General features: G+C 50.4%; 1 protein-coding gene across 1 annotated transcript in view; it reads right to left on the reverse strand.

The window, feature by feature from the left end:
* LOC138565959 (NTPase KAP family P-loop domain-containing protein 1-like) overlaps positions 1-27,373 on the reverse strand; it is an 82,668-nt gene that overhangs the window by 44,745 nt on the left and 10,550 nt on the right. Inside the window, exon 2 of the mRNA XM_069643056.1 lies at positions 20,626-22,421. Within this exon, the coding sequence (XP_069499157.1) occupies positions 20,626-22,314 (1,689 nt within the window). The 5' untranslated portion in view covers positions 22,315-22,421. The remainder of the gene's footprint in view (positions 1-20,625; positions 22,422-27,373) is intronic.

The following is a 27,373-nucleotide window of genomic DNA, read 5'->3' on the forward strand; positions in this document are numbered from 1 at the left end:
CAGATGACAGATGGGGAGCAGGTGCAAGTGGATCTAGGTCACCTGGCCTAAGCCCTGCCCACCTGGTGCCTTCCTGCCTGCTGCTCTTTTTCACCACTTAGCAAGCCCCGCCCACCTGGTGCCTTCCCGCTTGCCACTCATTTTCACCACTTAGCAAGCCCCGCCCACCTGGTGCCTTCCTGCTTGCCGCTCTTTTTCACCACTTAGCAAGCCCTGCCCACCTGGTGCCTTCCTGCTTGCCGCTCTTTTTCCCTACATAAGGAACCCTCCAGCCTCTACCTTGCAGATGGGGAGCAGGTGCAAGTGGATCTAGGTCACCTGACCTAAGCCCCACCCACCTGGTGCCTTCCTGCCTGCCACTCTTTTCCCCACTTAGCAAGCACCGCCCACCTGGTGCCTTCCTGCTTGCTGCTCTTTTTCCCTGCTTAAGGAGCCCTCCAGCCTCTTTTCCTTTGCAGATGGGGAGCAGGTGCAAGTGGATCTAGGTCACCTGGCCTAAGCCCTGCCCACCTGGTGCCTTCCTGCCGCTCTTTTTCACCACTTAGCAAGCCCCACCTAGCTGGTGCCTTCAAGCTTGCCGGTCTTTTTCCCTACATAAGGAGCCCTCCAGCCTCTTTTCCTTTGCAGATGGGGAGCAGGTGCAAGTGGATCTACATCACCTGGCCTAAGCCCCTTCCACCTGGTGCCTTCCTGCCTGCTGCTCTTTTTCACCACTTAGCAAGCCCCGCCCACCTGGTGCCTTCCCGCTTGCCACTCATTTTCACCACTTAGCAAGCCCCGCCCACCTGGTGCCTTCCTGCTTGCCGCTCTTTTTCACCACTTAGCAAGCCCTGCCCACCTGGTGCCTTCCTGCTTGCCGCTCTTTTTCCCTACATAAGGAACCCTCCAGCCTCTACCTTGCAGATGGGGAGCAGGTGCAAGTGGATCTAGGTCACCTGACCTAAGCCCCACCCACCTGGTGCCTTCCTGCCTGCCACTCTTTTTCCCCACTTAGCAAGCACGCCCACCTGGTGCCTTCCTGCTTGCCGCTCTTTTTCCCTGCTTAAGGAGCCCTCCAGCCTCTTTTCCTTTGCAGATGGGGAGCAGGTGCAAGTGGATCTAGGTCACCTGGCCTAAGCCCTGCCCACCTGGTGCCTTCCTGCCGCTCTTTTTCACCACTTAGCAAGCCCCACCTAGCTGGTGCCTTCCTGCTTGCCAGTCTTTTTCCCTACTTAAGGAGCCCTCCAGCCTCTTTTCCTTTGCAGATGGGGAGCAGGTGCAAGTGGATCTAGATCACCTGGCCTAAACCCCACCCACCTGGTGACTTTCTGCCTGCTACTCTTTTTCACCACTTAGCAAGTCCCGCCCACCTGGTGCCTTCCTGCTTGCTTGCCACTCTTTTTCCGTACTTAAGTAGCACTCCAGCCTCTTTTCCTTTGCAGATGTGGAGAAGGGGCAAGTGGATCTAGGTCACCTGGCCTAAGCCCCACCCACCTGGCGCCTTCCTGCCTGCTGCTCTTTTTCACCACTTAGCAAGCCCCGCCTGCGTGGTGCCTTCCTGCTTAGTGCTCTTTTTCCCTACTTAAGGAGCCCTCAAGCCTCTTTTCCTTTGCAAATGGGAGCAGGTGCAAGTGGATCTAGGCCACCTGGCCTAAGCCCTGCCCGCCTTGTGCCTTCCTGCTTGCCACTCTTTTTCACCACTTAGCAAGCCCTGTCCACCTGGTGCCTTCCGGTTTACCACTCTTTTTCTCTACTTAAGGAGCCCTCCAGCCTCTTTTCCTTTGCAGATGGGGAGCAGGTGCAAGTGGATCTAGGTCACCTGGCCTAAGCCCCGCTCACCTGGTGCCTTCCTGCCTGCCCCTCTTTTTCACCACTTAGCAAGCCCCACCCACCTGGTGCCTTCCTGCATGCTGCTCTTTTTCACCACTTAGCAAGCCCCACCCACCTGGTGCCTTCCTGCTTGCCATTCTTTAGCACCACTTAGCAAGCCCTGCCCACCTGGTGCCTTCCTGCTTGCTGCTCTTTTTCACCACTTAGCAAGCCCCACCCACCTGGTGCCTTCCAGCTTGCCACTCTTTTTCACCACTTAGCAAGCCCCGCCCACCTGATGCCTTCCTGCTTGCTGCTCTTTTTCACCACTTAGCAATCCCTGTCCACCTGGTGCCTTCCTGCTTGCAGCTCTTTTTCACCACTTAGCAAGCCCCGCCCACCTGGTGCCTTCCTGCTTGCCGCTCTTTAGCACCACTTAGCAAGCCCTGCCCACCTGGTGCCTTCCTGCTTGCTGCTCTTTTTCAACACTTAGCAAGCCCCGCCCACCTGGTGCCTTCCTGCTTGCCACTCTTTTTCACCACTTAGCAAGCCCCGCCCACCTGGTGCCTTCCTGCTTGCTGCTCTTTTTCACCACTTAGCAATCCCTGCCCACCTGGTGCCTTCCTGCTTGCTGCTCTTTTCCCTACTAAAGGAGCCCTCCAGCCTCTTCTCCTTTGCAGATGGGGAGCAGGTGCAAGTGGATCTAGGTCACCTGGCCTAAGCCCCGCCCACCTGGTGCCTTCCTGCCTGCCGCTCTTTTCCCCTACTTAAGGAGCCCTCCAGCCTCTTTTCATTTGCAGATGGGGAGCAGGTGCAAGTGGATCTGGGTCACCTGGCCTTTAGCCCCACCCACCTGTTGCCTTCCTGCCTGCCGCTCTTTTTCACCACTGAGCAAGCCCCGCCCACCTGGTGCCTTCCTGCTTGCCGCTCATTTTCCCCACTTAGTAAGCCCTGCCCACCTGGTGCCTTACTGCTTGCTGCTCTGTTTCACCAAATAGCAAGCCCCGCCCACCTGGTGCCTTCCTGCTTGCTGCTCTTTTTCACCACTTAGCAATCCCTGCCCATCTGGTGCCTTCCTGCTTGCTGCTCTTTTTCCCTACTTAAGGAGCCCTCCAGCCTCTTCTCCTTTGCAGATGGGGAGCAGGTGCAAGTGGATCTAGGTCACCTGGCCTAAGCCTCGCCCACCTGGTGCCTTCCAGCCTGCTGCTCTTTTTCCCTACTTAAGGAGCACTCCAGCCTCTTTTCCTTGCAGATGGGGAGCAAGGGCAAGTGGATCTAGGTCACCTGTCCTTTAGCCCCACCCAAGTGGTACCTTTGTGCCTGCTGCTCTTTTCACCACTTAGCAAGCCCCGCCCACCTGGTACCTTCCTGCTCTTTTTCATCACTTAGCAAGCCCCACCCACCTGGTGCCTTCCTGCTTGCCGCTCTCTTTCACCACTTAAAAAGCCCCGCCCACCTGGTGCCTTCCTGCTTGCCGCACTTTTTCACCACTTAGCAAGCCCCGCCCACCTGGTGCCTTCCTGCTTGCAGCTCTTTTTCACCACTTAGCAAGCCCCGCCCACCTGGTGCCTTCCTGCTTGCCGCTCTTTAGCACCACTTAGCAAGCCCTGCCCACCTGGTGCCTTCCTGCTTGCTGCTCTTTTTCAACACTTAGCAAGCCCCGCCCACCTGGTGCCTTCCTGCTTGCCACTCTTTTTCACCACTTAGCAAGCCCCGCCCACCTGGTGCCTTCCTGCTTGCTGCTCTTTTTCACCACTTAGCAATCCCTGCCCACCTGGTGCCTTCCTGCTTGCTGCTCTTTTCCCTACTTAAGGAGCCCTCCAGCCTCTTCTCCTTTGCAGATGGGGAGCAGGTGCAAGTGGATCTAGGTCACCTGGCCTAAGCCCCGCCCACCTGGTGCCTTCCTGCCTGCCGCTCTTTTTCCCTACTTAAGGAGCCCTCCAGCCTCTTTTCATTTGTAGATGGGGAGCAGGTGCAAGTGGATCTGGGTCACCTGGCCTTTAGCCCCGCCCACCTGTTGCCTTCCTGCCTGCCGCTCTTTTTCACCACTGAGCAAGCCCCGCCCACCTGGTGCCTTCCTGCTTGCCGCTCATTTTCCCCACTTAGTAAGCCCTGCCCACCTGGTGCCTTACTGCTTGCTGCTCTGTTTCACCACATAGCAAGCCCAGCCCACCTGGTGCCTTCCTGCTTGCTGCTCTTTTTCACCACTTAGCAATCCCTGCCCACCTGGTGCCTTCCTGCTTGCTGCTCTTTTTCCCTACTTAAGGAGCCCTCCAGCCTCTTTTTCTTTGCAGATGGGGAGCAGGTGCAAGTGGATCTAGGTCACCTGGCCTAAGCCCCGCTCACCTGGTGCCTTCCTACCTGCCGCTCTTTTTCACCACTTAGCAAGCCCCACCCACCTGGTGCCTTCCTGCATGCTGCTCTTTTTCACCACTTAGCAAGCCCCACCCACCTGGTGCCTTCCTGCTTGCCGCTCTTAAGCACCACTTAGCAAGCCCTGCCCACCTGGTGCCTTCCTGCTTGCTGCTCTTTTTCACCACTTAGCAAGCCCCACCCACCTGGTGCCTTCCTGCTTGCCGCTCTTTTTCACCACTTAGCAAGCCCCGCCCACCTGATGCCTTCCTGCTTGCTGCTCTTTTTCACCACTTAGCAAGCCCCGCCCACCTGGTGCCTTCCTGCGTGCCGCTCTTTAGCACCACTTAGCAATCCCTGCCCACCTGGTGCCTTCCTGCTTGCTGCTCTTTTTCAACACTTAGCAAGCCCCGCCCACCTGGTGCCTTCCTGCTTGCCACTCTTTTTCACCACTTAGCAAGCCCCGCCCACCTGGTGCCTTCCTGCTTGCCACTCATTTTCACCACTTAGCAAGCCCCGCCCACCTGATGCCTTCCTGCTTGCTGATCTTTTTCACCACTTAGCAAGCCCCGTCCACCTGGTGCCTTCCTGCTTGCAGCTCTTTTTCACCACTTAGCAAGCCCCGCCCACCTGGTGCCTTCCTGCTTGCCGCTCTTTAGCACCACTTAGCAAGCCCTGCCCACCTGGTGCCTTCCTGCTTGCTGCTCTTTTTCAACACTTAGCAAGCCCCGCCCACCTGGTGCCTTCCTGCTTGCCACTCTTTTTCACCACTTAGCAAGCCCCGCCCACCTGGTGCCTTCCCGCTTGCCACTCATTTTCACCACTTAGCAAGCCCCGCCCACCTGGTAACTTCCTGCTTGCCGCTCTTTTTCACCACTTAGCAATCCCTGCCCACCTGGTGCCTTCCTGCTTGCCGCTCTTTTTCCCTACATAAGGAACCCTCCAGCCTCTTCTCCTTTGCAGATGGGGAGCAGGTGCAAGTGGATCTAGGTCACCTGGCCTAAGCCCCGCCCACCTGGTGCCTTCCTGCCTGCCGCTCTTTTTCCCTACTTAAGGAGCCCTCCAGCCTCTTTTCATTTGCAGATGGGGAGCAGGTGCAAGTGGATCTGGGTCACCTGGCCTTTAGCCCCACCCACCTGTTGCCTTCCTGCCTGCCGCTCTTTTTCACCACTGAGCAAGCCCCGCCCACCTGGTGCCTTCCTGCTTGCCGCTCATTTTCCCCACTTAGTAAGCCCTGCCCACCTGGTGCCTTACTGCTTGCTGCTCTGTTTCACCACATAGCAAGCCCCGCCCACCTGGTGCCTTCCTGCTTGCTGCTCTTTTTTACCACTTAGCAATCCCTGCCCACCTGGTGCCTTCCTGCTTGCTGCTCTTTTTCCCTACTTAAGGAGCCCTCCAGCCTCTTCTCCTTTGCAGATGGGGAGCAGGTGCAAGTGGATCTAGGTCACCTGGCCTAAGCCTCGCCCACCTGGTGCCTTCCAGCCTGCCGCTCTTTTTCCCTACTTAAGGAGCCCTCCAGCCTCTTTTCCTTGCAGATGGGGAGCAGTGGCAAGTGGATCTAGGTCACCTGTCCTTTAGCCCCACCCAAGTGGTACCTTCGTGCCTGCTGCTCTTTTCACCACTTAGCAAGCCCCGCCCACCTGGTGCCTTCCTGCTCTTTTTCACCACTTAGCAAGCCCCACCCACCTGGTGCCTTCCTGCTTGCCGCTCTCTTTCACCACTTAAAAAGCCCCGCCCACCTGGTGCCTTCCTGCTTGCCGCACTTTTTCACCACTTAGCAAGCCCCGCCCACCTGGTGCCTTCCTGCTTGCAGCTCTTTTTCACCACTTAGCAAGCCCCGCCCACCTGGTGCCTTCCTGCTTGCCGCTCTTTAGCACCACTTAGCAAGCCCTGCCCACCTGGTGCCTTCCTGCTTGCTGCTCTTTTTCAACACTTAGCAAGCCCCGCCCACCTGGTGCCTTCCTGCTTGCCACTCTTTTTCACCACTTAGCAAGCCCCGCCCACCTGGTGCCTTCCTGCTTGCTGCTCTTTTTCACCACTTAGCAATCCCTGCCCACCTGGTGCCTTCCTGCTTGCTGCTCTTTTCCCTACTTAAGGAGCCCTCCAGCCTCTTCTCCTTTGCAGATGGGGAGCAGGTGCAAGTGGATCTAGGTCACCTGGCCTAAGCCCCGCCCACCTGGTGCCTTCCTGCCTGCCGCTCTTTTTCCCTACATAAGGAGCCCTCCAGCCTCTTTTCATTTGCAGATGGGGAGCAGGTGCAAGTGGATCTGGGTCACCTGGCCTTTAGCCCCGCCCACCTGTTGCCTTCCTGCCTGCCGTTCTTTTTCACCACTGAGCAAGCCCCGCCCACCTGGTGCCTTCCTGCTTGCCGCTCATTTTCCCCACTTAGTAAGCCCCGCCCACCTGGTGCCTTCCTGCTTGCTGCTCTTTTTCACCACTTAGCAATCCCTGCCCACCTGGTGCCTTCCTGCTTGCTGCTCTTTTTCCCTACTTAAGGAGCCCTCCAGCCTCTTTTTCTTTGCAGATGGGGAGCAGGTGCAAGTGGATCTAGGTCACCTGGCCTAAGCCCCGCTCACCTGGTGCCTTCCTACCTGCCGCTCTTTTTCACCACTTAGCAAGCCCCACCCACCTGGTGCCTTCCTGCATGCCGCTCTTTTTCACCACTTAGCGAGCCCCACCCACCTGGTGCCTTCCTGTTTGCCGCTCTTTAGCACCACTTAGCAAGCCCCGCCCACCTGGTGCCTTCCTGCTTGCTGCTCTTTTTCACCACTTAGCAAGCCCCACCCACCTGGTGCCTTCCTGCTTGCCACTCTTTTTCACCACTTAGCAAGCCCCGCCCACCTGATGCCTTCCTGCTTGCTGCTCTTTTTCACCACTTAGCAAGCCCCGTCCACCTGGTGCCTTCCTGCTTGCAGCTCTTTTTCACCACTTAGCAAGCCCCGCCCACCTGGTGCCTTCCTGCTTGCCGCTCTTTAGCAACACTTAGCAAGCACTGCCCACCTGGTGCCTTCCTGCTTGCTGCTCTTTTTCAACACTTAGCAAGCCCCGCCCACCTGGTGCCTTCCTGCTTGCCACTCTTTTTCACCACTTAGCAAGCCCCGCCCACCTGGTGCCTCCCTGCTTGCTGCTCTTTTTCACCACTTAGCAATCCCTGCCCACCTGGTGCCTTCCTGCTTGCTGCTCTTTTCCCTACTTAAGGAGCCCTCCAGCCTCTTCTCCTTTGCACATGGGGAGCAGGTGCAAGTGGATCTAGGTCACCTGGCCTAAGCCCCGCCCACCTGGTGCCTTCCTGCCTGCCGCTCTTTTTCCCTACTTAAGGAGCCCTCCAGCCTCTTTTCATTTGCAGATGGGGAGCAGGTGCAAGTGAATCTGGGTCACTTGGCCTTTAGCTCCACCCACCTGTTGCCTTCCTGCCTGCCGCTCTTTTTCACCACTGAGCAAGCCCCGCCCACCTGGTGCCTTCCTGCTTGCCGCTCATTTTCCCCACTTAGTAAGCCCTGCCCACCTGGTGCCTTACTGCTTGCTGCTCTGTTTCACCACATAGCAAGCCCCGCCCACCTGGTGCCTTCCTGCTTGCTGCTCTTTTTCACCACTTAGCAATCCCTGCCCACCTGGTGCCTTCCTGCTTGCTGCTCTTTTTCCCTACTTAAGGAGCCCTCCAGCCTCTTCTCCTTTGCAGATGGGGAGCAGGTGCAAGTGGATCTAGGTCACCTGGCCTAAGCCCCGCCCACCTGGTGCCTTCCTGCCTGCTGCTCTTTTTCCCTACTTAAGGAGCCCTCCAGCCTCTTTTCCTTGCAGATGGGGAGCAGGGGCAAGTGGATCTAGGTCACCTGTCCTTTAGCCCCACCCAAGTGGTACCTTCGTGCCTGCTGCTCTTTTCACCACTTAGCAAGCCCCACCCACCTGGTGCCTTCCTGCTTGCCGCTCTCTTTCACCACTTAGAAAGCCCCGCCCACCTGGTGCCTTCCTGCTTGCCGCACTTTTTCACCACTTAGCAAGCCCCGACCACCTGGTGCCTTCCTGCTTGCAGCTTTTTTTCACCACTTAGCAAGCCCCGCCCACTTGGTGCCTTCCTGCTTGCCGCTCTTTAGCACCACTTAGCAAGCCCTGCCCACCTGGTGCCTTCCTGCTTGCTGCTCTTTTTCAACACTTAGCAAGCCCCGCCCACCTGGTGCCTTCCTGCTTGCCACTCTTTTTCACCACTTAGCAAGCCCCGCCCACCTGGTGCCTTCCTGCTTGCTGCTCTTTTTCACCACTTAGCAATCCCTGCCCACCTGGTGCCTTCCTGCTTGCTGCTCTTTTCCCTACTTAAGGAGCCCTCCAGCCTCTTCTCCTTTGCAGATGGGGAGCAGGTGCAAGTGGATCTAGGTCACCTGGCCTAAGCCCCGCCCACCTGGTGCCTTCCTGCCTGCCGCTCTTTTTCCCTACTTAAGTAGCCCTCCAGCCTCTTTTCATTTGCAGATGGGGAGCAGGTGCAAGTGGATCTGGGTCACCTGGCCTTTAGCCCCGCCCACCTGTTGCCTTCCTGCCTGCCGCTCTTTTTCACCACTGAGCAAGCCCCGCCCACCTGGTGCCTTCCTGCTTGCCGCTCATTTTCCCCACTTAGTAAGCCCTGCCCACCTGGTGCCTTACTGCTTGCTGCTCTGTTTCACCACATAGCAAGCCCCGCCCACCTGGTGCCTTCCTGCTTGCCGTTCTTTTTCACCACTTAGCAATCCCTGCCCACCTGGTGCCTTCCTGCTTGCTGCTCTTTTTCCCTACTTAAGGAGCCCTCCAGCCTCTTCTCCTTTGCAGATGGGGAGCAGGTGCAAGTGGATCTAGGTCACCTGGCCTAAGCCCCGCTCACCTGGTGCCTTCATGCCTGCCGCTCTTTTTCCCCACTTAGCAAGCCCCACCCACCTGGTGCCTTCCTGCATGCCGCTCTTTTTCACCACTTAGCAAGCCCCACCCACCTGGTGACTTCCTGCTTGCCGCTCTTTAGCACCACTTAGCAAGCCCTGCCCACCTGGTGCCTTCCTGCTTGCTGCTGTTTTTCATCACTTAGCAAGCCCCGCCCACCTGGTGCCTTCCTGCTTGCCACTCTTTTTCACCACTCAGCAAGCCCCGCCCACCTGGTGCCTTCCTGCTTGCTGCTCTTTTTCACCACTTAGCAAGCCCTGCCCACCTGGTGCCTTCCTGCTTTCAGCTCTTTTTCACCACTTAGCAAGCCCCACCCACCTGGTGCCTTCCTGCTTGCCACTCTTTAGCACTACTTAGCAAGCCAAGCCCACCTGGTGCCGTCCTGCTTGCTGCTCTTTTTCAACACTTAGCAAGCCCCGCCCACCTGGTGCCTTCCTGCTTGCCACTCTTTTTTACCACTTAGCAAGCTGCGCCCACCTGGTGCCTTCCTGCTTGCTGCTCTTTTTCACCACTTAGCAATCCCTGCCCACCTGGTGCCTTCCTGCTTGCTGCTCTTTTTCCCTACTTAAGGAGGCCTCCAGCCTCTTCTCCTTTGCAGATGGGGAGCAGATGCAAGTGGATCTAGTTCACCTGGCCTAAGCCCCGCCCACCTGGTGCCTTGCTGCCTGCTGCTCTTTTTCCCTACTTAAGGAGCCCTCCAGCCTCTTTTCATTTGGAGATGGGGAGCAGGTGCAAGTGGATCTAGGTCACCTGGCCTTTAGCCCCACCCACCTGGTGCCTTTCTGCCTACCACTCTTTTTCACCACTGAGCAAGCCCTGCCCACCTGGTGCCTTACTGCTTGCTGCTTTTTTTCACCACATAGCAAGCCACGCGCACCTGGTGCCATCCTGCTTGGCGCTCTTTTTCCTTACTTAGCAAGCCCCGCCCACCTGGTGCCATCCTTGTTGCCGAACTTTTTCACCACTTAGCAAGCCCCGCCCACCTGGTGCCTTCCTGCTTGCCAGCCCACCTGGTGCCTTCCTGCTTGCCACTCTTTTTCCCTACTTAAGGAGCCCTCCAGCCTCTTTTCATTTGGAGATGGGGAGCAAGTGCAAGTGGATCTAGGTCACCTGGCCTTTAGCCCCGCCCAAGTGGTGCCTTCGTGCCTGCCACTCTTTTTCACCACTTAGCAAGCCCTGCCCACCTGGTGCCTTTCTGCTTGCTGCTCTTTTTCACCACTTAGCAAGCCCTGCCCACCTGGTGCCTTCCTGCCTGCCGCTCTTTTTCACCACTTAGCAAGCCCTGCCCACCTGGTGCCTTCCTGCTTGCCGCTCTTTTTCTCTGCTTAAGGAGCCCTCCAGCCTCTTTTCCTTTGCAGATGGGGAGCAGGTGCAAGTGGATCTAGGTCACCTGGCCTAAGCCCCACGCACCTGGTGCCTTCCTGCCTGCCGCTTTTTTTCACCACTTAGCAAGCCCCGCCCACCTGGTGCCTTCCTGCATGCCGCTCTTTTTCACCACTTAGCAAGCCCTGCCCACCTGGTGCCTTCCTGCTTGCCGCTCTTTTTCCCCATTTAGCAAACCCTGCTCACCTGGTGCCTTCCTGCGTGCTGCTCTTTTTCATCACTTAGCAAGCCCCGCACACCTGGTGCCTTCCTGCTTGCCACTCTTTTTCACCATTTAGCAAGCCCTGCCCACCTGGTGCCTTCCTGCTTGCCGCTCTTTTTCCCCATTTAGCAAACCCTGCTCACCTGGTGCCTTCCTGCGTGCTGCTCTTTTTCATCACTTAGCAAGCCCCGCACACCTGGTGCCTTCCTGCTTGCCACTCTTTTTCACCACTTAGCAAGCCCTGCCCACCTGGTGCCTTCCTGCTTGCCGCTCTTTTTCCCCATTTAGCAAACCCTGCTCACCTGGTGCCTTCCTGCGTGCTGCTCTTTTTCATCACTTAGCAAGCCCCGCACACCTGGTGCCTTCCTGCTTGCCACTCTTTTTCACCACTTAGCAAGCCCTGCCCACCTGGTGCCTTCCTGGCTGCCGCTCTTTTTCACCACTTAGCAAGCCCTGCCCACCTGGTGCCTTCCTGCTTGCCGCTCTTTTTCTCTACTTAAGGAGCCCTCCAGCCTCTTTTCCTTTGCAGATGGGGAGCAGGTGCAAGTGGATCTAGGTCACCTGGCCTAAGCCCCACGCACCTGGTGCCTTCCTGCCTGCCGCTTTTTTTCACCACTTAGCAAGCCCCGCCCACCTGGTGCCTTCCTGCATGCCGCTCTTTTTCACCACTTAGCAAGCCCTGCCCACCTGGTGCCTTCCTGCTTGCCGCTCTTTTTCCCCATTTAGCAAACCCTGCTCACCTGGTGCCTTCCTGCGTGCTGCTCTTTTTCATCACTTAGCAAGCCCCGCACACCTGGTGCCTTCCTGCTTGCCACTCTTTTTCACCATTTAGCAAGCCCTGCCCACCTCGTGCCTTCCTGCTTCTTTTTCCCTACTTTAGAAGCCCTCCAGCCTCTTTTCCTTTGCAGATGGGGAGCAGGTGCAAGTGGATCTAGGTCATCTGGCCTAAGCCCTGCCCACCTGGTGCCTTCCTGCTTGCCTCTCTTTTTCACAAGTTAGCAAGCCCCGCCCACCTGGTGCCTTCCTGCTTGCTGCTCTTTTTCACCACTTAGCAAGTCCTGCCCACCTGGTGCCTTCCTGCTTGCTGCTCTTTTTCACCACTTAGCAAGCCCCGCCCACCTGGTGCCTTCCTGCCTGCCGCCCTTTTTCCCTACTTAAGGGGCCCTCCAGCCTCTTTTCCTTTGCAGATGGGGAGCAGGTGCAAGTGGATCTAGGTCACCTGGCCTTTAGCCCCACCCACCTGGTGCCTTCCTGCCTGCCGCTCTTTTTCCTTACTTAAGGGGCCCTCCAGCCTCTTTTCCTTTGCAGATGGGGAGCAGGTGCAAGTGGATCTAGGTCACCTGGCCTTTAGCCCCGCCCAAGTGGTGCCTTCTTGCCTGCCGTTCTTTTTCACCACTTAGCAAGCCCCACCCACCTGGTGCCTTCCTGCTTGCCGCTCTTTTTCACCACTTAGAAATTCCCGCCCACCTGGTGCCTTCCTGCTTGCCGCTCTTTTTCATCACTTAGCAATCTCCGCCCACCTGGTGCCTTCCTGCTTGCCGCTCTTTTTCACCATTTAGCAAGCCCCGCCCACCTGGTGCCTTCCTGCTTGCCGCTCTTTTTCATCACTTAGAAAGTCCCGTCCACCTGGTGCCTTCCTGCTTGTCGCTCTTTTTCACCACTTAGCAAGCCCCGCCCACCTGGTGCCTTCCTGCTTGCCGCTCTTTTTCACCACTTAGCAAGCCCTGCCCACCTGGTGCCTTCCTGCTTGCCGCTCTTTTCACCACTTACCAAGCCCCGCCCACCTGGTGCCTTCCTCCATGCCGCTCTTTTTTACCAGTTAGCAAGCCCTGCGCACCTGGTGCCTTCCTGCTTGCCGCTCTTTTTCACCACTTAGCAAGCCCAGCCCACCTGGTTCCTTCCTGCTTGCAGCTCTTTTTCACCACTTAGCAAGCCTTGCCCACCTGGTGCCTTGCTGCTTGCCGCTCTTTAGCACCACTTAGCAAGCCCTGCCCACCTGGTGCCTTCCTGCTTGCTGCTCTTTTTCACCACTTAGCAAGCCCCGCCCACCTGGTGCCTTCCTGCTTGCTGCTCTTTTTCACCACTTCGCAAGCCCTGCCCACCTGGTGCCTTCCTGCTTGCTGCTCTTTTTCCCTACTTAAGGAGCCGTCCAGCCTCTTCTCCTTTGCAGATGGTGAGCAGGTGCAAGTGGATCTAGGTCACCTGGCCTAAGCCCTGCCCACCTGGTGCCTTCCTGCCTGACGCTCTTTTTCCCTACTTAACGAGCCCTCCAGCCTCTTTTGCTCTGCAGATGGGGAGCAGGTGCAAGTGGATCTAGGTCACCTGACCTAAGCCCCGCCCACCTGGTGCCTTCCTGCCTGCTGCTCTTTTTCACCACTGAGCAAGCCCCGCCCACCTGATGCCTTCCTGCTTGCCGCTCTTTTTCACCACTTAGCAAGCCCTGCCCACCTGGAGCCTTCCTACTTGCTGCTCTTTTTCACCACTTAGCAAGCCCCGCCCACCTGGTGCCTTCCTGCTTGCTGCTCTTTTTCACCACTTAGCAAGCCCCACCCACCTGGTGCCTTCCTGCTTGCTGCGCTTTTTCATCACTTAGCAAGCCCCGCCAACCTGGTGCCTTCCTGCTTGCCAGCCCACCTGGTGCCTTCCTGCTTGCCACTCTTTTTCACCACTTAGCAAGCCCGCCCACCTGGTGCCTTCCTGCTTGCCGCTCTTTTTCACCACTTAGCAAGCCCTGCCCACCTGGTGTCTTCCTGCTTGCTGCTCTTTTTCCCTACTTAATGAGCCCTCCAGCCTCTTTTCCTTTGCAGATGGGGAGCAGGTGTAAGTGGATCTAGGTCACCTGGCTTAAGCCCCGCCCACATGGTGCCGTCCTGCCTGCCGCTCGTTTCCCTACTTAAGGAGCCCTCCAGCCTCTTTTCCTTTGCAGATGGGGAGCACGTCCAAGTGGATCTAGGTCACCTGCCTTTATCCCCGCCCAAGTGGTGCCTTCGTGCCTGCCGCTCTTTTTCACTACTTAGCAAGCCCTGCCCACCTGGTGCCTTCCTGCTTGCTGCTCTTTTTCACCACTTAGCAAGCCCTGCCCACCTGGTGCCTTCCTGCTTGTCGCTCTTTTATACCACTTAGCAAGCCCTGCCCACTGGTGCCTTCCTGCTTGCCGCTCTTTTTCAGCACTTAGAAAGCTTCGCCCACCTGGTGCCTTCCTGATTGTCGCTCTTTTCCACCACTTAGCAAGCCCCGCCCACCTGGTACCTTCCTGCTTGCCGCTCTTTTTCACCACTTAGCAAGCCCTTCCCACCTGGTGCCTTCCTGCTTGCCGCTCTTTTTCTCTACTTAAGGAGCCCTCCAGCTTATTTTCCTTTGCAGGTGGGGAGCAGGAGCAAGTGTATCTAGGTCACCTGGCCTAAGCCCCGCCCACCTGGTGCCTTCCTGCTTGCCGCTCTTTTTCACCACTTAGCAAGCCCCGCCCACCTGGTGCCTTCCTGCTTGCTGCTCTTTTTCACCACTTAGCAAGCCCCGCCCACCTGGTGCCTTCCTGCTTGCTGCTCTTTTTCACCACTTAGCAAGCCCTGCTCACCTGGTGCCTTCATGCTTGCTGCTCTTTATCACCACTTAGCAAGCACCGCCCACCTGGTGCCTTCCTGCTTGCCGCTCTTTTTCACCACTTAGCAAGCCCCACCCACCTGGTGCCTTCCTGCTTGCTGCTCTTTTTCACCACTTAGCAAGCCCTGCCCACCTGGTACCTTCCTGCTTGCTTCTCTTTTCCTCTACTTAAGGAGCCCTCCAGCCTCTTTTCCTTTGCAGATGGGGAGCAGGTGCAAGTGGATCTAGGTCACCTGGCCTAAGCTCCGCCCACCTTGTGCCTTCCTGCCTGCCGCTCTTTTTCCCTACTTACGGAGCCCTCCAGCCTCTTTTCCTTTGCAGATGGGGAGCAGGTGCAAGTGGATCTAGGTCACCTGGCCTAAACCCCGCCCACCTGGTGCCTTCCTGCCTGCTGCCCTGCCTCTTTCTTCCTGCTCTTAACTATTAGATCAAGGGCGTCTCTCGCCTGGGCCTCCTTAGTGAAGGGCACATGAAGAAAAGGGCAATTCCTGTTTGGATTTGTTCGGAACAGGAGAACCCAGGGCCCGACCCCCTGCTCAGATGGCAGGGAAGCATGTACCAACATGTGTTACTCCCTCTGTCCCCACAGGCCATCCCCACCACCTCTGGCCTCCCCCTGATGTTCCCTTGTGCCCCCACCATTCTCGCACACAGATGTTGCCTGTTTTGCTTGATTCTTCCACCCTGCCCCCCCTCACCCTCTCAAGCCTACATCTGCGGGAGTCTGTCCTGATACATTCTGGTTTCACCATCACTGTGTTGTGGCCAATGCTGGACTTGCCTTTTATGGACTTCATTGTTTCACTGTGTGCCACCCTTTCTCAACTCTCATGCTGCACTTCCTTTGCATCTTGTATTCATGGTGGCCCTGAATCATGCTGTTCCCATCTTCAACTTGTATCCTGGCTTGCAACATTATGTGTTACTATTGACTTCTGAAATTGTATTCACTCTCCCCTCTTGCTTCTCCACTCTTTTCCTTCTCCCCCTTTCCCTTCTCCCTTTTCCTATCTCCTCCCCTTACTTTCTTGTATGCACTAACTCTATCAGAATTGGCCCTGGACGTAGTATGATAGCAACCCCGTCTGTCCCCTCCCTCCTTCCCTTACTGTTTTTTTCCCCCACAGCCCCATTCCAGCACTATCTGAAATGTCGTCAGGCCTAGTATGATAGTCGCTTGTTTTGTTCCTCCCCCACCTTTCTGCACCCCTCTCCCTCACCTCTTGTTTTTCTCTGGCTCTACCAGAAATGTCGTCAGGCCTAGTACGGTAGTCGCCTGTCTGTTTCCATTTCCTTCCCACTCTCCCCCTCCCTTCCTTATCTATGTCTTACCTCTTGCACTATCTGAAATGTCGTCAGGCTGAGTACAATAGTTAATTTCACATCCTTACTGTTCATGGCCTGTAAGAATGTAATTGTATTTTCCCTTGGTCCCTCCCTTGCCTGGAAGCGCTTCGAAACACATTGTGTATAGGCGCTATATAAATAATCTATCATATCATATCAGATCATAACACATTTGAGGACGAGGTTTTGAACGAAAGTGAAGATCTGTTAATTTCATGGCTCAATCAAAATCCACAAGGCCGTATTGTGATACAAGGGGATTTTAATTGTCAGTGTTCATTCACAGAATTTGATTGGGATGACCTTGAGGGTGAAGAGAAAACTGTACCAACCATACATACAGTGGGAAAAGTCCACCTGGGAGGGATTTGGTCAAGATTTCTCTCAAGGTGGGCCTTTATCCAAACAAATTTGTTGAAAAAGTCAAAACCAGCGACCACTCGATTTTAAAAAACCCTCTAATAATAGGAGGATCAAGGGAAGAATGTGATTGAATGTTAAATAACTTGGTGGTAGTCTCTAACTCAAAAAACATGGTAGCGCATTACTGCCATATTCCCAGTGAATCGAATTGCAACCTATTAGAATGGCGGAACATGCTGAGTAGTCATGGAAAACATATTAATTCCACTCCTGAGAATGTCCCCAAATGAATTGCCAGGCTTAGGCGATCGAGAGAGAAATGGCCAACTGCCCGATTCCATTTGTCTTGTCATCCTCACAAGAACAAACAAGATAGTGAGTTACAAAGCCATAAACGCATAATGCGGTCAGAGATTAGGAAGCTGCCTAAACGTAGAGATCTGAGTAGGGCAGATAAAGCTGTTAAAAAGAAGTTAAAACAGAACCACAGAAATTTGTGTAGACAACATAACACGCAAAAATATATTGTAAACAATCAGGATCTGTTACCCAAAATCCTGAAACAGGACACACAAGCAATTTGGTGGACACTAAACAATAGAAACAAACAGCAGACACTGGCCCAAGTGACAGGAGTTAGTGAGGGGGCGTGGGTAGAGTACTTCTCAACAAAATATGAAAGTGTCAGCGAGGCCTCACAACTGCTATACCAAAGATCAACAATTTCTTTCCACTCCCTCGTATTTGATCGTACTCACATTAAAATCATAATAAGCAGGTTAAAGAATTCAAGAAGGAGTGGAGTAATGAATGGTATTTTTAAGGCCAACCCAGAACTCTGGGCTAATATCCTCTTCCACCTGTTTAGCCACGTAACTGAGGAGAATACCTGCCCAACTTCTTGGTCAGATTCAATACTAGTCCCAATCTTCAAAAAGGGGAGTAGGACTGAACCGGCAAGTTACAGGCCAATTTCATTACTGGACACCACCTCCAAAGTATTTGCAAAGATAGTATTAAAGGAATTAACAGCGTGGGCAGGTAAAAGCCAACGATTGAGTCCATTACAGACTGGTTATAGAAAGGGGCTGGGTACAGTAATGAGTGGCCTTGCTTTGAAGGTGTGTCTATCAGAAGTAGGATCACATTCGGGGGGCTCCCTGTACGTCTCAGTGATCGACTTGTCTTCTGTATTTGACAATGTCGACACCTCAAGGTTATGGGAAAAATTGTCAGAGTGGGGAATAGATCCATCCCTCTTAAGTATGCTACAACTACTATACACTAATAACGCCATGAGGGTCAGATTAAACACTCTAGGAGATTTATCCCAGAAAAAAAAGTCTAAAAAAAGGAGTGAGTCAGGGGTGTGTGCTAGCCCCCACTCTATTTAACTTGTATTTAGCTGACTTGTGGGACAACAGTAAGAAATGTGGAGGTTTGGTTCCAACGTGGTCAGGGTTGAAACTGAGGTACATCGCTTTTGTGGACGATATCCTACTTATGGATTATGCCCCAGCAGGTCTTCAACGACAGCTGCTAGGAATTGAAAGTTATTTTGAAGCTAACTCCCTACAAATGAATGCCAAAAAATAATATGTTATGATTAGCAAAACAAAGCAAAAGTGCAAGAACTACACTTGGAATTTGAATAACGAGTCATAGCAGCAAGTAAAGTCAATCAGCTACTTGGGTTTCGAGATCGTTGTAAAAAAAGTGCGAGAGAAACAAGTGGCGAGAATAGAAGAGCAAATAGCGTCATGTATGTCACTGTTGAAAAAGTTATAGCGAAAACTGTTCCTCTTTTCTATGACTCCACTGATTGATTTTTTATAAAGCAAAAGTGTCCCTGATAGTCTTGTGTGGTGTGAGATTATGAATATCAATGACAGGAAGTTTTTCAAAGCCCTTGAAGGAAAGATCGTAAAACAAGTCCTGGGTCTCCTGATCTCAGTCCTAATTTATCCTGGTGGTCTCAGTATACCAGCACGACCCTTGCCCTGGTCCATACTCTCAAAAACAGCAGATGATTCTACAATTGGGTTCTATCTAAACACCCTAATGGCACAAGACACAAACCCGTTTCTGAAAAATGTAAAGAGAATATCTGACAAATTTCTAGCATTGTTCTTAGTATCAGTTTAGAACCAATCATGCACTCACAGTAACTTTCAAAGGAGAAATTCACTTTCAAACTAGATTGTTGTATTTGAATTAGGTTTATTCCTGTGTTATGCTGATTAATTGTATTATTTCTCATACAATATCTTGTTTATCCAAAAGTATAAATTGGTCCAAGTTCATTTCATACATATTGCATTTTCATCTTCCCTGTGTTGTACATATTAATTGTATTATTTATCATACAATGTCTGATGTTTCCAAAAATCAAAGTTGGTCTGTATTTATTTCATACATATAGCATTGTCATCCCTCTCAACACATGTTTCCCCATAGGTTATGCTATGGTTCATCAGGAGAGAAAGGTTGTGAATAAAAATATATTAACAAAAGATGTTTGAAAAGAAAAGTATACTTTTCCGAAAGGCAGAAGAGAACATTCTGTTTTAAATAGCTAAAGGATAAGTAACAGGTGATAGACATAACCTTATATTAAAGTGAAAGTATTCACCCCTTATCTTTGCTTAATTGATCTTCTGGTTTGGGTTTAAAGGACTATCTTCCATTAAGGCTCAGTCACGGAATCCTGTCGATGGATCCTCTTTGTGCAATGTTTTTGCCTGTATGGGTAAGTATTGTATAATTATAACTATGAAGATGTGCTCACTGATCTTTCCCCTAGTTAGATATTTTGGTTAATTGTGACTTAGAGTACATTACAGGCTTGGGCTATTAAATAAATAGAGCTGTTGAATTCAGTTTAATGCAAAAAATCTGCATAACACAGGAATAAACCTAATTCAAATACAACAATCTAGTTTGAAAGTGAATTTCTCCTTTGAAAGTTACTGTGAGCGCATGATTGATTCTAAACTGATACTAAAAACTAAGTCTAGGTATTGCTGCAGTCACAATAAAGGCCCCAGCAGTGCAGATCACAGCAAGAATCCAAACATTAAAATGAATCGCCCAAGGGAAAACAAGCCACCAGTGACTGCAAATCTACTAAAATAAACTTTAGAACATTGGTCAACCTGTATGGTACTGAACCTGAAGTAGTAGTCAAGAAAAAAAATCAAAAGATGCGATAGATCAACAGACTTGTCAGATCTGGCTCGTTTTAAATTATATGCCCGGATGGGTTTACTCTTTCTTCCAGCTAAGAATTTAAAACAGTATTTGGTAAAGTTTCCATCCTCTGATTATCGCGACTGGTATTTGAACTTTAGGCTTAACTCTCTTCCCACGTTAGAGGTCCTTGGCCCAAAAGTAGGGGTAAAGAGAGAATTACGAACCTGTACAATGTGTAGTTCAGACTCGATTGAGTCATTGTTCCATTTGGTGATGTCATGTCCTAGATTTGTCAACCTTAGGAGGCGTAGCTTTGAACGGTTTATACATTCAACCTCTGCTGTTCTAACAGACGACCCATGGTATCGACTCATGACAACCTCTCATACACCACTACTAATTGCCCTGGTTAAAATGAAGAATTTTTTTTAGAAATAGATACAGTCATGGACCAAGCCACCCTTGACTTAATCAATATGAATTTTAAATCACTGAGTTTTAATAGAAGCAGGGTTAAAGCCTTGTTGTTGGTAAATGTTATGTAGACAAATATTTGGTCAATATTTGTTCGTCCCTTTTTATTTTGTTACATGACTGTATTGTTTGCAAGGAATTGAGTTTTGAAGATATCTATCTGTTATGTGATTGTGTAAATGTACATATTGTACGATAAAACTCAAATAAAAAACTTTAAAAAAACATTAACTTCTCTTATGTTTATCACCCAATCACAGGACTGCTTTGTCTTCTGTTGTCCCCTATGGCAATGTGCTGCTGAGCAAAGCACTTTGCCTCTTGTCAATTAATACTATATAAACAATGCTTATATTATGTCAACCTGGCACTTTTGACAAGGCCTCCATCCTGCCTCCCAATATGTTCAGACTTCCAGAACAAATCGGTTGTTGACTGAAATCATTGTTCAAGTGTGGGGGGGATGCAAAGGTTGTTTGCCAGAGCTCGATCTTATAAGCTAGAGATGGATTTTAATAATTAAATATCTCTGAAGGGATGCTAGTGAGATGACTCTCAACATCTGGTCACAATTAGAGAAGGGTAAGTACTCTTTGGACTTTCACTTGAACCTGAATGATAGGACGTTTTGTTCATAAGAAAGCTTGAAGAGAATTTCTGGGAACATTTTGGTGGATAGTGGGCAAGCCACATTAAATCCATTGTGAAAGTATCTCTGATTTGAAGGTGATCATCTGGGTCTGCAGTGGGACATACATTTATCCATCACTTTCTATGATGGAAGAAGCCAAACATTACTCGCATCACAGACAAGTTCCCAATCTCCATGCCACTGTTACTTGCTCAGAACAACTGATGGATGCGGCTAATACAATCTGAAATGTTAACTATAATGTTGAATACAGGTTTTGCAGCATTTCAAGAGTCAATACAGTATTCCCTTACCAAAAGAAAAGCAAAAGGAAATTGATGAAAAGTCACAAAATAAAATCAATGGCAACAAAAGGTGCTCTAATGTCACTTACTTCTTGGCATACATCGTCCACTGTCATGTTCACCACAGAAAGCACTGTCAGGTGATTAGTAGATTTGGTGCCCAGTAAACTGTGGCTTCCACGAAGCAGTTCCATGTGTCTTTTCAAAGAGAAGTCCAGATTGACTGTGAACGGAAGATGGAAGTTGGCGTCCTTCACTCTGAAGCTGCACTGCAGGAGTTTTTGGAAGAGCTGGGGGTCTCCATCTAGCTCTAGGAGTTTTTGAATGTGGCATTTGATTATGTCAAGTTCTTCCAGGGATTTCTCAAACACTTCCCACAGCAGCGTGTCCTCATATGAATCGTTTCCTCCTCCAGTGCCACAGTGAGCCAGACTTCTCTTCTGCTGCTCATCTTCTATGCACTGCAAGATCCAACTAAGGCGACAGGGCCACTGGTTGGCAAGAACGACCCAGGTTGCCACTTTCTTTGGGTCCACTGTGTCCTTGCACACCTTCCTGACCATTAGCCGGATTGTGATCGCTATTGTATTTACAATCCTTCTAATGTGGATAACATTGTCTGTTATGTATTCCTTAATTGAGTCTTCAAATAGATAGTTCAATGTCTTCTGTATGAGGGCATTTGTTTTATTCCCTTTATCAGCACAGGGGTTTGGCTGTTCTGGACATCCATGATTGGTCACAATTAAAGGTATATCACTGTTATCTTCAATTGCAGCCCTTTCTATGTGATTTGATGACATGTAGGGAATAATTGGCTGCATAAGGGGGGCCCCCTCCGCCTGCGACTTTGGCATGAATTCACTTTCCGCATGGTCAATGGCCAGATCTTCTTTGCAGTCTATGAAGCAACGGAGCAAATGAAGCTTGGTCTCACAGTCCATTTTAGGCACTGAGAAGGGTAGAGTAATGATGCGGTTGAGGAACTCGTAGCCATTGTTAGCCATGCCTTTCATATACAGGGAACTCTCCACACAATCAACAATGATGCTTGGGTCAACGGCCAAGATGGAAATGAAGGGGGCATCTTGGTCTGAGAGGAGGATGTTCATGGCATTCAAAACACCAACCACTTTGTCAGGGGCACACTTGTCTAAGTTGGTGATCTCCAGGACCACTCGAATCTTCTTCCGCTGAAAGATCTCCATGTATTTAATGAAGCGAGTGATGACCATAACTTCCATCTTGACGGAACTCATGAAACCGAGTTGAGAACTGACATCTGACCGGTTCATCTGTCTCTCCACTTGGACTCTTTGGGTGATGATCATGTTCTTTATTACAAGTATGGTTCCTCGAATTGCGCCAGCTGCAGACACACCCACCACAGTTGCCCCAACACTTTCAAAAATTGATATCGCATCACCTGTACCATCTTCAAGAGGTAATCCCACCACTAGGATAAGGACAGCAACAGCTATGGCCACCACGATCAGCAGTATAGTTGCAAGCCACAGCGGAAGGAAGAGGATCTTTTTGCTGACCCATTCTTTGTCCAAGGGAGCATCAATGATTGCACACTTCTTTCCAACAACTCTGTAAAAACTCATTGGCAATATCCCAAAGTGGCTCTCGACGCCGTCACATAGAGTGGTGATGAGCCCGGCCCAGAGCTGGTCACTACCTGCATACTCCCATGCACTGAAGTTTATAAATATGTACTGAAAGTTTTTCCTCACTTTCTGTCGTTCTGTCAGGACCGGGCGATAGAAAACCATGAGAAGGAGAAGAGAAATCAAGTCCCGACCTGAGCTGTTCCGTGTCTTTTTTCTAGTCTTCTGAAATTCTTCGTTATCTTTTTTTCTCGTCTCTGCGTACAAATAAGCTGGAACATGTAAAAGACAAAGGGGAGTTATTAGAAGCATGACCCCATGAATCAGGCATTGAACATACAGAACATGGACTTGAAAGACATCTACTAAAGCATCATGGGGATCATTTTGAAATAAGTGCATGTTGCAGGGAAGGTGCCGCCTATGCGTGCACTTACATGCACAGCAGTCCCCTCTGTGCGAAGTGAAAACAATGCTAGAAAACCATGGTGGAACCTGGTTTGCGTGCATTATTTGCATTTTGTGGAGCAAATAAATGTAAATGCCCCCATCATCTAAGCATGGTGGAAGGCATTTTACAATGGAGTCCAACGGAATCCGCCATCTTTTAGCAGGTATTAACAGATGGAGTATTCCAAAGGAATCCAGTGCATTTCTAGCAGCATGAGTGTTACATTTAGTATAAAAACATGTGTGCCGAGTTTGCACATTTTTTTTTACACTGTATTTAACACTCTCAGGTATTGGACAATGAACGCCTAGGATTCACAGTGAGTTTGTCCACTAATACCCTCATTTGAAGCAGAAGGACAATTCTACTCAAGCTTCCTGCTGTGGCGCAAAGCACACTCATTTGTGCAGGCATTGAGAAAGCTACTTCAGTTGCTAATAAGAAATGTAACTGAGCTGATGTGCTCATTCTGTAAAGTCAGCTGCGCACCTGGCACACGCCACAAGAGAAGTGCATGCAAAAATAATACTAAGGGAATGCTTGCAATTTCATTTTGGCAAGGTAGCTACTTGAATGTGAAACCCTGGAATAAGGCATTCGAGTCGCATAGTGAAGACTAGCTCTCTGGTGTTCCTGTAGGCTCTTTCATGTCTCCCATAATTATTAGTAGGTACTTTGAATGTATTCTATGGCCTCTCTTATTGACATATTTGGTTTTTAGTTTCATGTTTGTGCTTGTGAGTGATAGCCATATTGCACTAAAACGTAGGTCCTCATTATAGGCTCAGAGGTAATGGTAAAACAGGCAGTGTTTTACCCCCATCCCCACTAGAGATTAGGAAATGAATACCTGAGACTGTACAGTACTACCCGTAGTAAATATTGTGTGAAATTTGACTTCTACCAGAAAGTGGAGGCAAAATGTGTGCAAAGTCCCCGGAAGTTTTTAAATATTTTTCCTGAACAGAAAGAACACTTGTTTCCCTTAAATAGATAGAAAAGCACATTTAATAGGGACAGTGATGTGTGACCTGCTGCTTGGTTATACAGGCACGAACTGTGAAGGTCTTGGGAACTGTGTCCTCTCCTTGAAATGTGGGAAAGGTCAGTGGTATTCGAAAATATGAGTGTTCCGCGATCCATGAGCCCAGCATTGGGTACACATGCGCCTTCTTAACACTCTTAGAAAATTACATACAATTGTGTGGCTTGAAATCACGGCACATTGTTGTGATGATTGTGGCACCAACATTGTGAGGTTACACAATCCTAATCCCATTAATATATACATCATAAATAGAAAAGGGGATATTTCAGTAGCTTTTTCTCTGAACCTAAACCATATTATGTTGTACAGGGGTTCAACTCTTGATTCAATGTTCAATGCGTTACTAGAGTTTTGTACGATTTCCAAATATCTCACAAACATATTTTCCTAAATTTACTAACACCAGTGTCATCCTTACCAATCAATGGTCAGAAAATGTTATGCCTTACCTAAGATGCATTTTTCAGGGGAGGCTCGAAGTGGTTTAGGTCTGGCACCAAGTCTGGCTTACCCCCTCAATGTCTCCCAACCTCCCCCAGTGCTCTGTTCACCCCTTTAGCTCTTCTCCACCCTCCTCCTTCTGTATCCCACCCATCTGTAATATTACTTCCACCCCCTCCAACTCTTCTTCACATTCCTCCTTCTCCCCTTCAGACCCCTCATCCTTCCCCTCCACTAGGCTCCCCTCCTCTCGCTCCTTCTGCTCGCAACCTACTTCCAAACACTGTCCTTCGACTGCTCCATGCACCCGCACCTTGAAATTACTGTTCCTTTTTTGATCCGGATTACACCGCCCCTCTGCCGGCTCCTCATTCATTGGTTTGCCTCAGTGTCCTAGGATAAGGATAAGGGCTGGTTTGTAATTTGCTGGACCCAGATACCTTCATCTGGGGCCGGCCTTGCAGGACAGAGACTACGAGCGAGGGGTCGGCCATCTTGGAATTTATTTGGGATACTGGCTTTGGTTTGACGGTTTGCTGCTTGTTCTGTGTCTGGCCATAGTGGCAAAATAAAATGTAAACATTTTCTCTTGGGGACTATATGTCCTCTCCCCAAAATGTAGGAAAGTTAGTGGTGTTTCAAAATAGAGGTAGGATTTGTAAAAAGTCCCCAGAAGTTTTTAAAGTTTGTTTCCCTGAACAGGAAGGAAACGTAATTGCTTCCCTTCAATACAAGGAGAATTTTTTTTTTAGTCGGATATGTCCCCTGATGCTTGTCTGTAAATGCAAGCAATGTGATGGTCTTGGGGACCCTGGGCCCTTTCCATGAAATATGGGAAGCCCTGTAGTTTTTGAAAACAGAGTCCAGGTGTCCCGCTGTGTGAGGACATGACATCTGGTACACGAATGAGAGGGAGTCAGGGGGGGGGAATTCTGCATTGATTAGGACTGAGCACTCCCATTGGCTACTGTGAGTTTGCAGTGCTGAAAGAATTCCATCCTTCTAGCGGTTCCCAGCGCAATGGGCTTCAATAGTTGTGCGTTTTCTCATCTATTATCATAAGCCTTATAGGTACCTGGTTTTAATTTAGGAAAGTCACTGGGACTGGTTCCCAGTATGTGGGAGCCATGGGATGTATGGTTCTCTTGTGACAGTCCACTGCTAAGTGACCGTGCCGCAGTTTGAGGTCCCCCATTTACCTCCTCTGGGGCCACCATCCTGCAGTGTTGGGTCTACTGCCCACAAGATTGTGTGGGAATCTTAAGTGTGTATCAAAGAAGCAATGGCCTGTGGATTCTGTTTTTTTAATGAAGCTGTATTTGAGGATTGTTGGCATGCTATGTGTATGAACGCCAAATGAGGTTTAATGCAAATATGGAAGAAGCCTCATAGTGCTTGCCCTTGACTTGCCTGAAGGTGGTCTTCATCTTCTGAAGAAATGTCATTGTCAAGTATTGCTTTGTATTTTGTGAAATTATGTTCATTGTATGTAGGGACCTTAAGATTTCTCATCTTCTGCAACTACTTAAAATAGTTGTGTAACTGCATGCCTGAAAATCACTGGCAGACATTGCCTTCGAAGAGCAGTTGGGTGCTCTGAACTTAATGAATACGCATTAACTTCACATTCCCTCCTCTATGAGCTACTCTTGAGAATGTACTGTTTACATTGGAATGTACCTGCGATGGTTGTCAGTGTCGTCCCCATTGTGATCCCTCTTCAATAACTGTACTTCCGCCTGCTCATATTTCTCTTCATTGTTTTTGTAAAGCACCCTGCAAAGTGATTGCTGTAGCCACTGTTGTATTATTGGATGTATAGTTGCTGGTATAAGCATTGAGCTTGCTCCAATAAATGCAATGCACAAAATAAATATAAAATATATTGAATCGTGTGGACCGTTCATTTTACCACAAGCTAACCACATGTTGTAAGAAAATAAGAGTTTGGCAGTATTTCTGAGTCCCTGAGTCTGGTAAAAATTAGGTTTAAATGTCTCTCGCTCATTATCTGATGAATTATTTAAGGTGTGATTAAGGAATAAAGTTCGTAAAGCCCCTTTCATGAATGTAACCTGCTACAGTTAACACGGCAAAGAGCCAATTATTTGGCTAAGTACAGCAAATATATGTGACTGCTTACAACCCAGAGCAGATCATTAAAACAGCAGTGCTGCACAGGCACAAGGATGACTGTTTAGATCTGACCAGCCTTCCTGCAACCAGGGCTGGGCAGTGGTGCGTCATCTACAGGGTTGAAGGGGCCCAGAGCCTCCTTCAGGAGAGCAAGGAAGCCATACCCATCCCCTTTGGCTTTACCAGGTGTTACTGGCCCGTATTACCCATTAAATGCCCTTGCCATTCTGGGGCCTTCTGCTCAGTCATCTGGGCCCTAAATCCTGGTACGTCCCTCGGGTGGGGTCCAAAAAGCTTAATTATATTGAATGTTTGGATGGCTTTCTCATTGGAAAATCTGTGGTCCGTAGTGGCAGTTATGGGCTAATACACTTTGATAAACACCCTCACTGCGCTCAGGCCTTTAACTCGTTCTTTAGGGTCCATAACCCCCAGTGCAACCTTTCAGCAGGGACTTTAAAGCTTAATTATCACTGGGAGTAGTACATGGAATTCCTTTAGGCCAATTCGGAATGGGAGCTTCAGGGAAATAATCTCTTGCATGGTTCCTGTTGGCTAACTGTAATCCATTTCCACTCCAGAGTCTCTTTGCCCCAGACTTGCCTCCCCCCACCTGCCACCTCTTACTCTGCCACTACCCTCCTGCTCTCTCTCGCTCTCTCTGCCAACCGGCCCCCACCCCCAGTCTGGTTTTGCCCAAGCCCAATCACCGCTCAGCAAAGAAAGAAAATACAGACTTCTTCCTTCAGATTGCAGACCAACCATTGCATGGAATCCATGTTGGAATGTTTCCTTTTTTCTGTTTTATCCTATTTACGCCAAAATGACAGACGTCACAACCAGTAGCAGATTGCTAATGGCTTTATTATCCATACCAGCTGAGCAATATGGGATATTTTGAGACCTTAGCTCTCCTTAGGCACCTTTGCTCGATATGGCCCAAAAGTTGGGCTTCCAAGGTCTCGACATTCGTTATTGCCTGCGGCACCAGGCAGCACTACTTACTTTACATGGCTATGGTCATGGAAGGCGGGGAATCCTCCTTGTAAATAAACACTAAAAACAGCTGCAGTTCTAGAGCCATTAATGACAACATTCTGCATAAAATTGAATTCTGAAGCTCTTGAGACAAATGGCCACGCCGTGTG

The sequence above is a fragment of the Ambystoma mexicanum genome, chromosome 2p (genome assembly GCF_040938575.1).
Source record: "Ambystoma mexicanum isolate Mex_15411 chromosome 2p, UKY_AmexF1_1, whole genome shotgun sequence".
NCBI lineage: Eukaryota > Metazoa > Chordata > Amphibia > Caudata > Ambystomatidae > Ambystoma > Ambystoma mexicanum.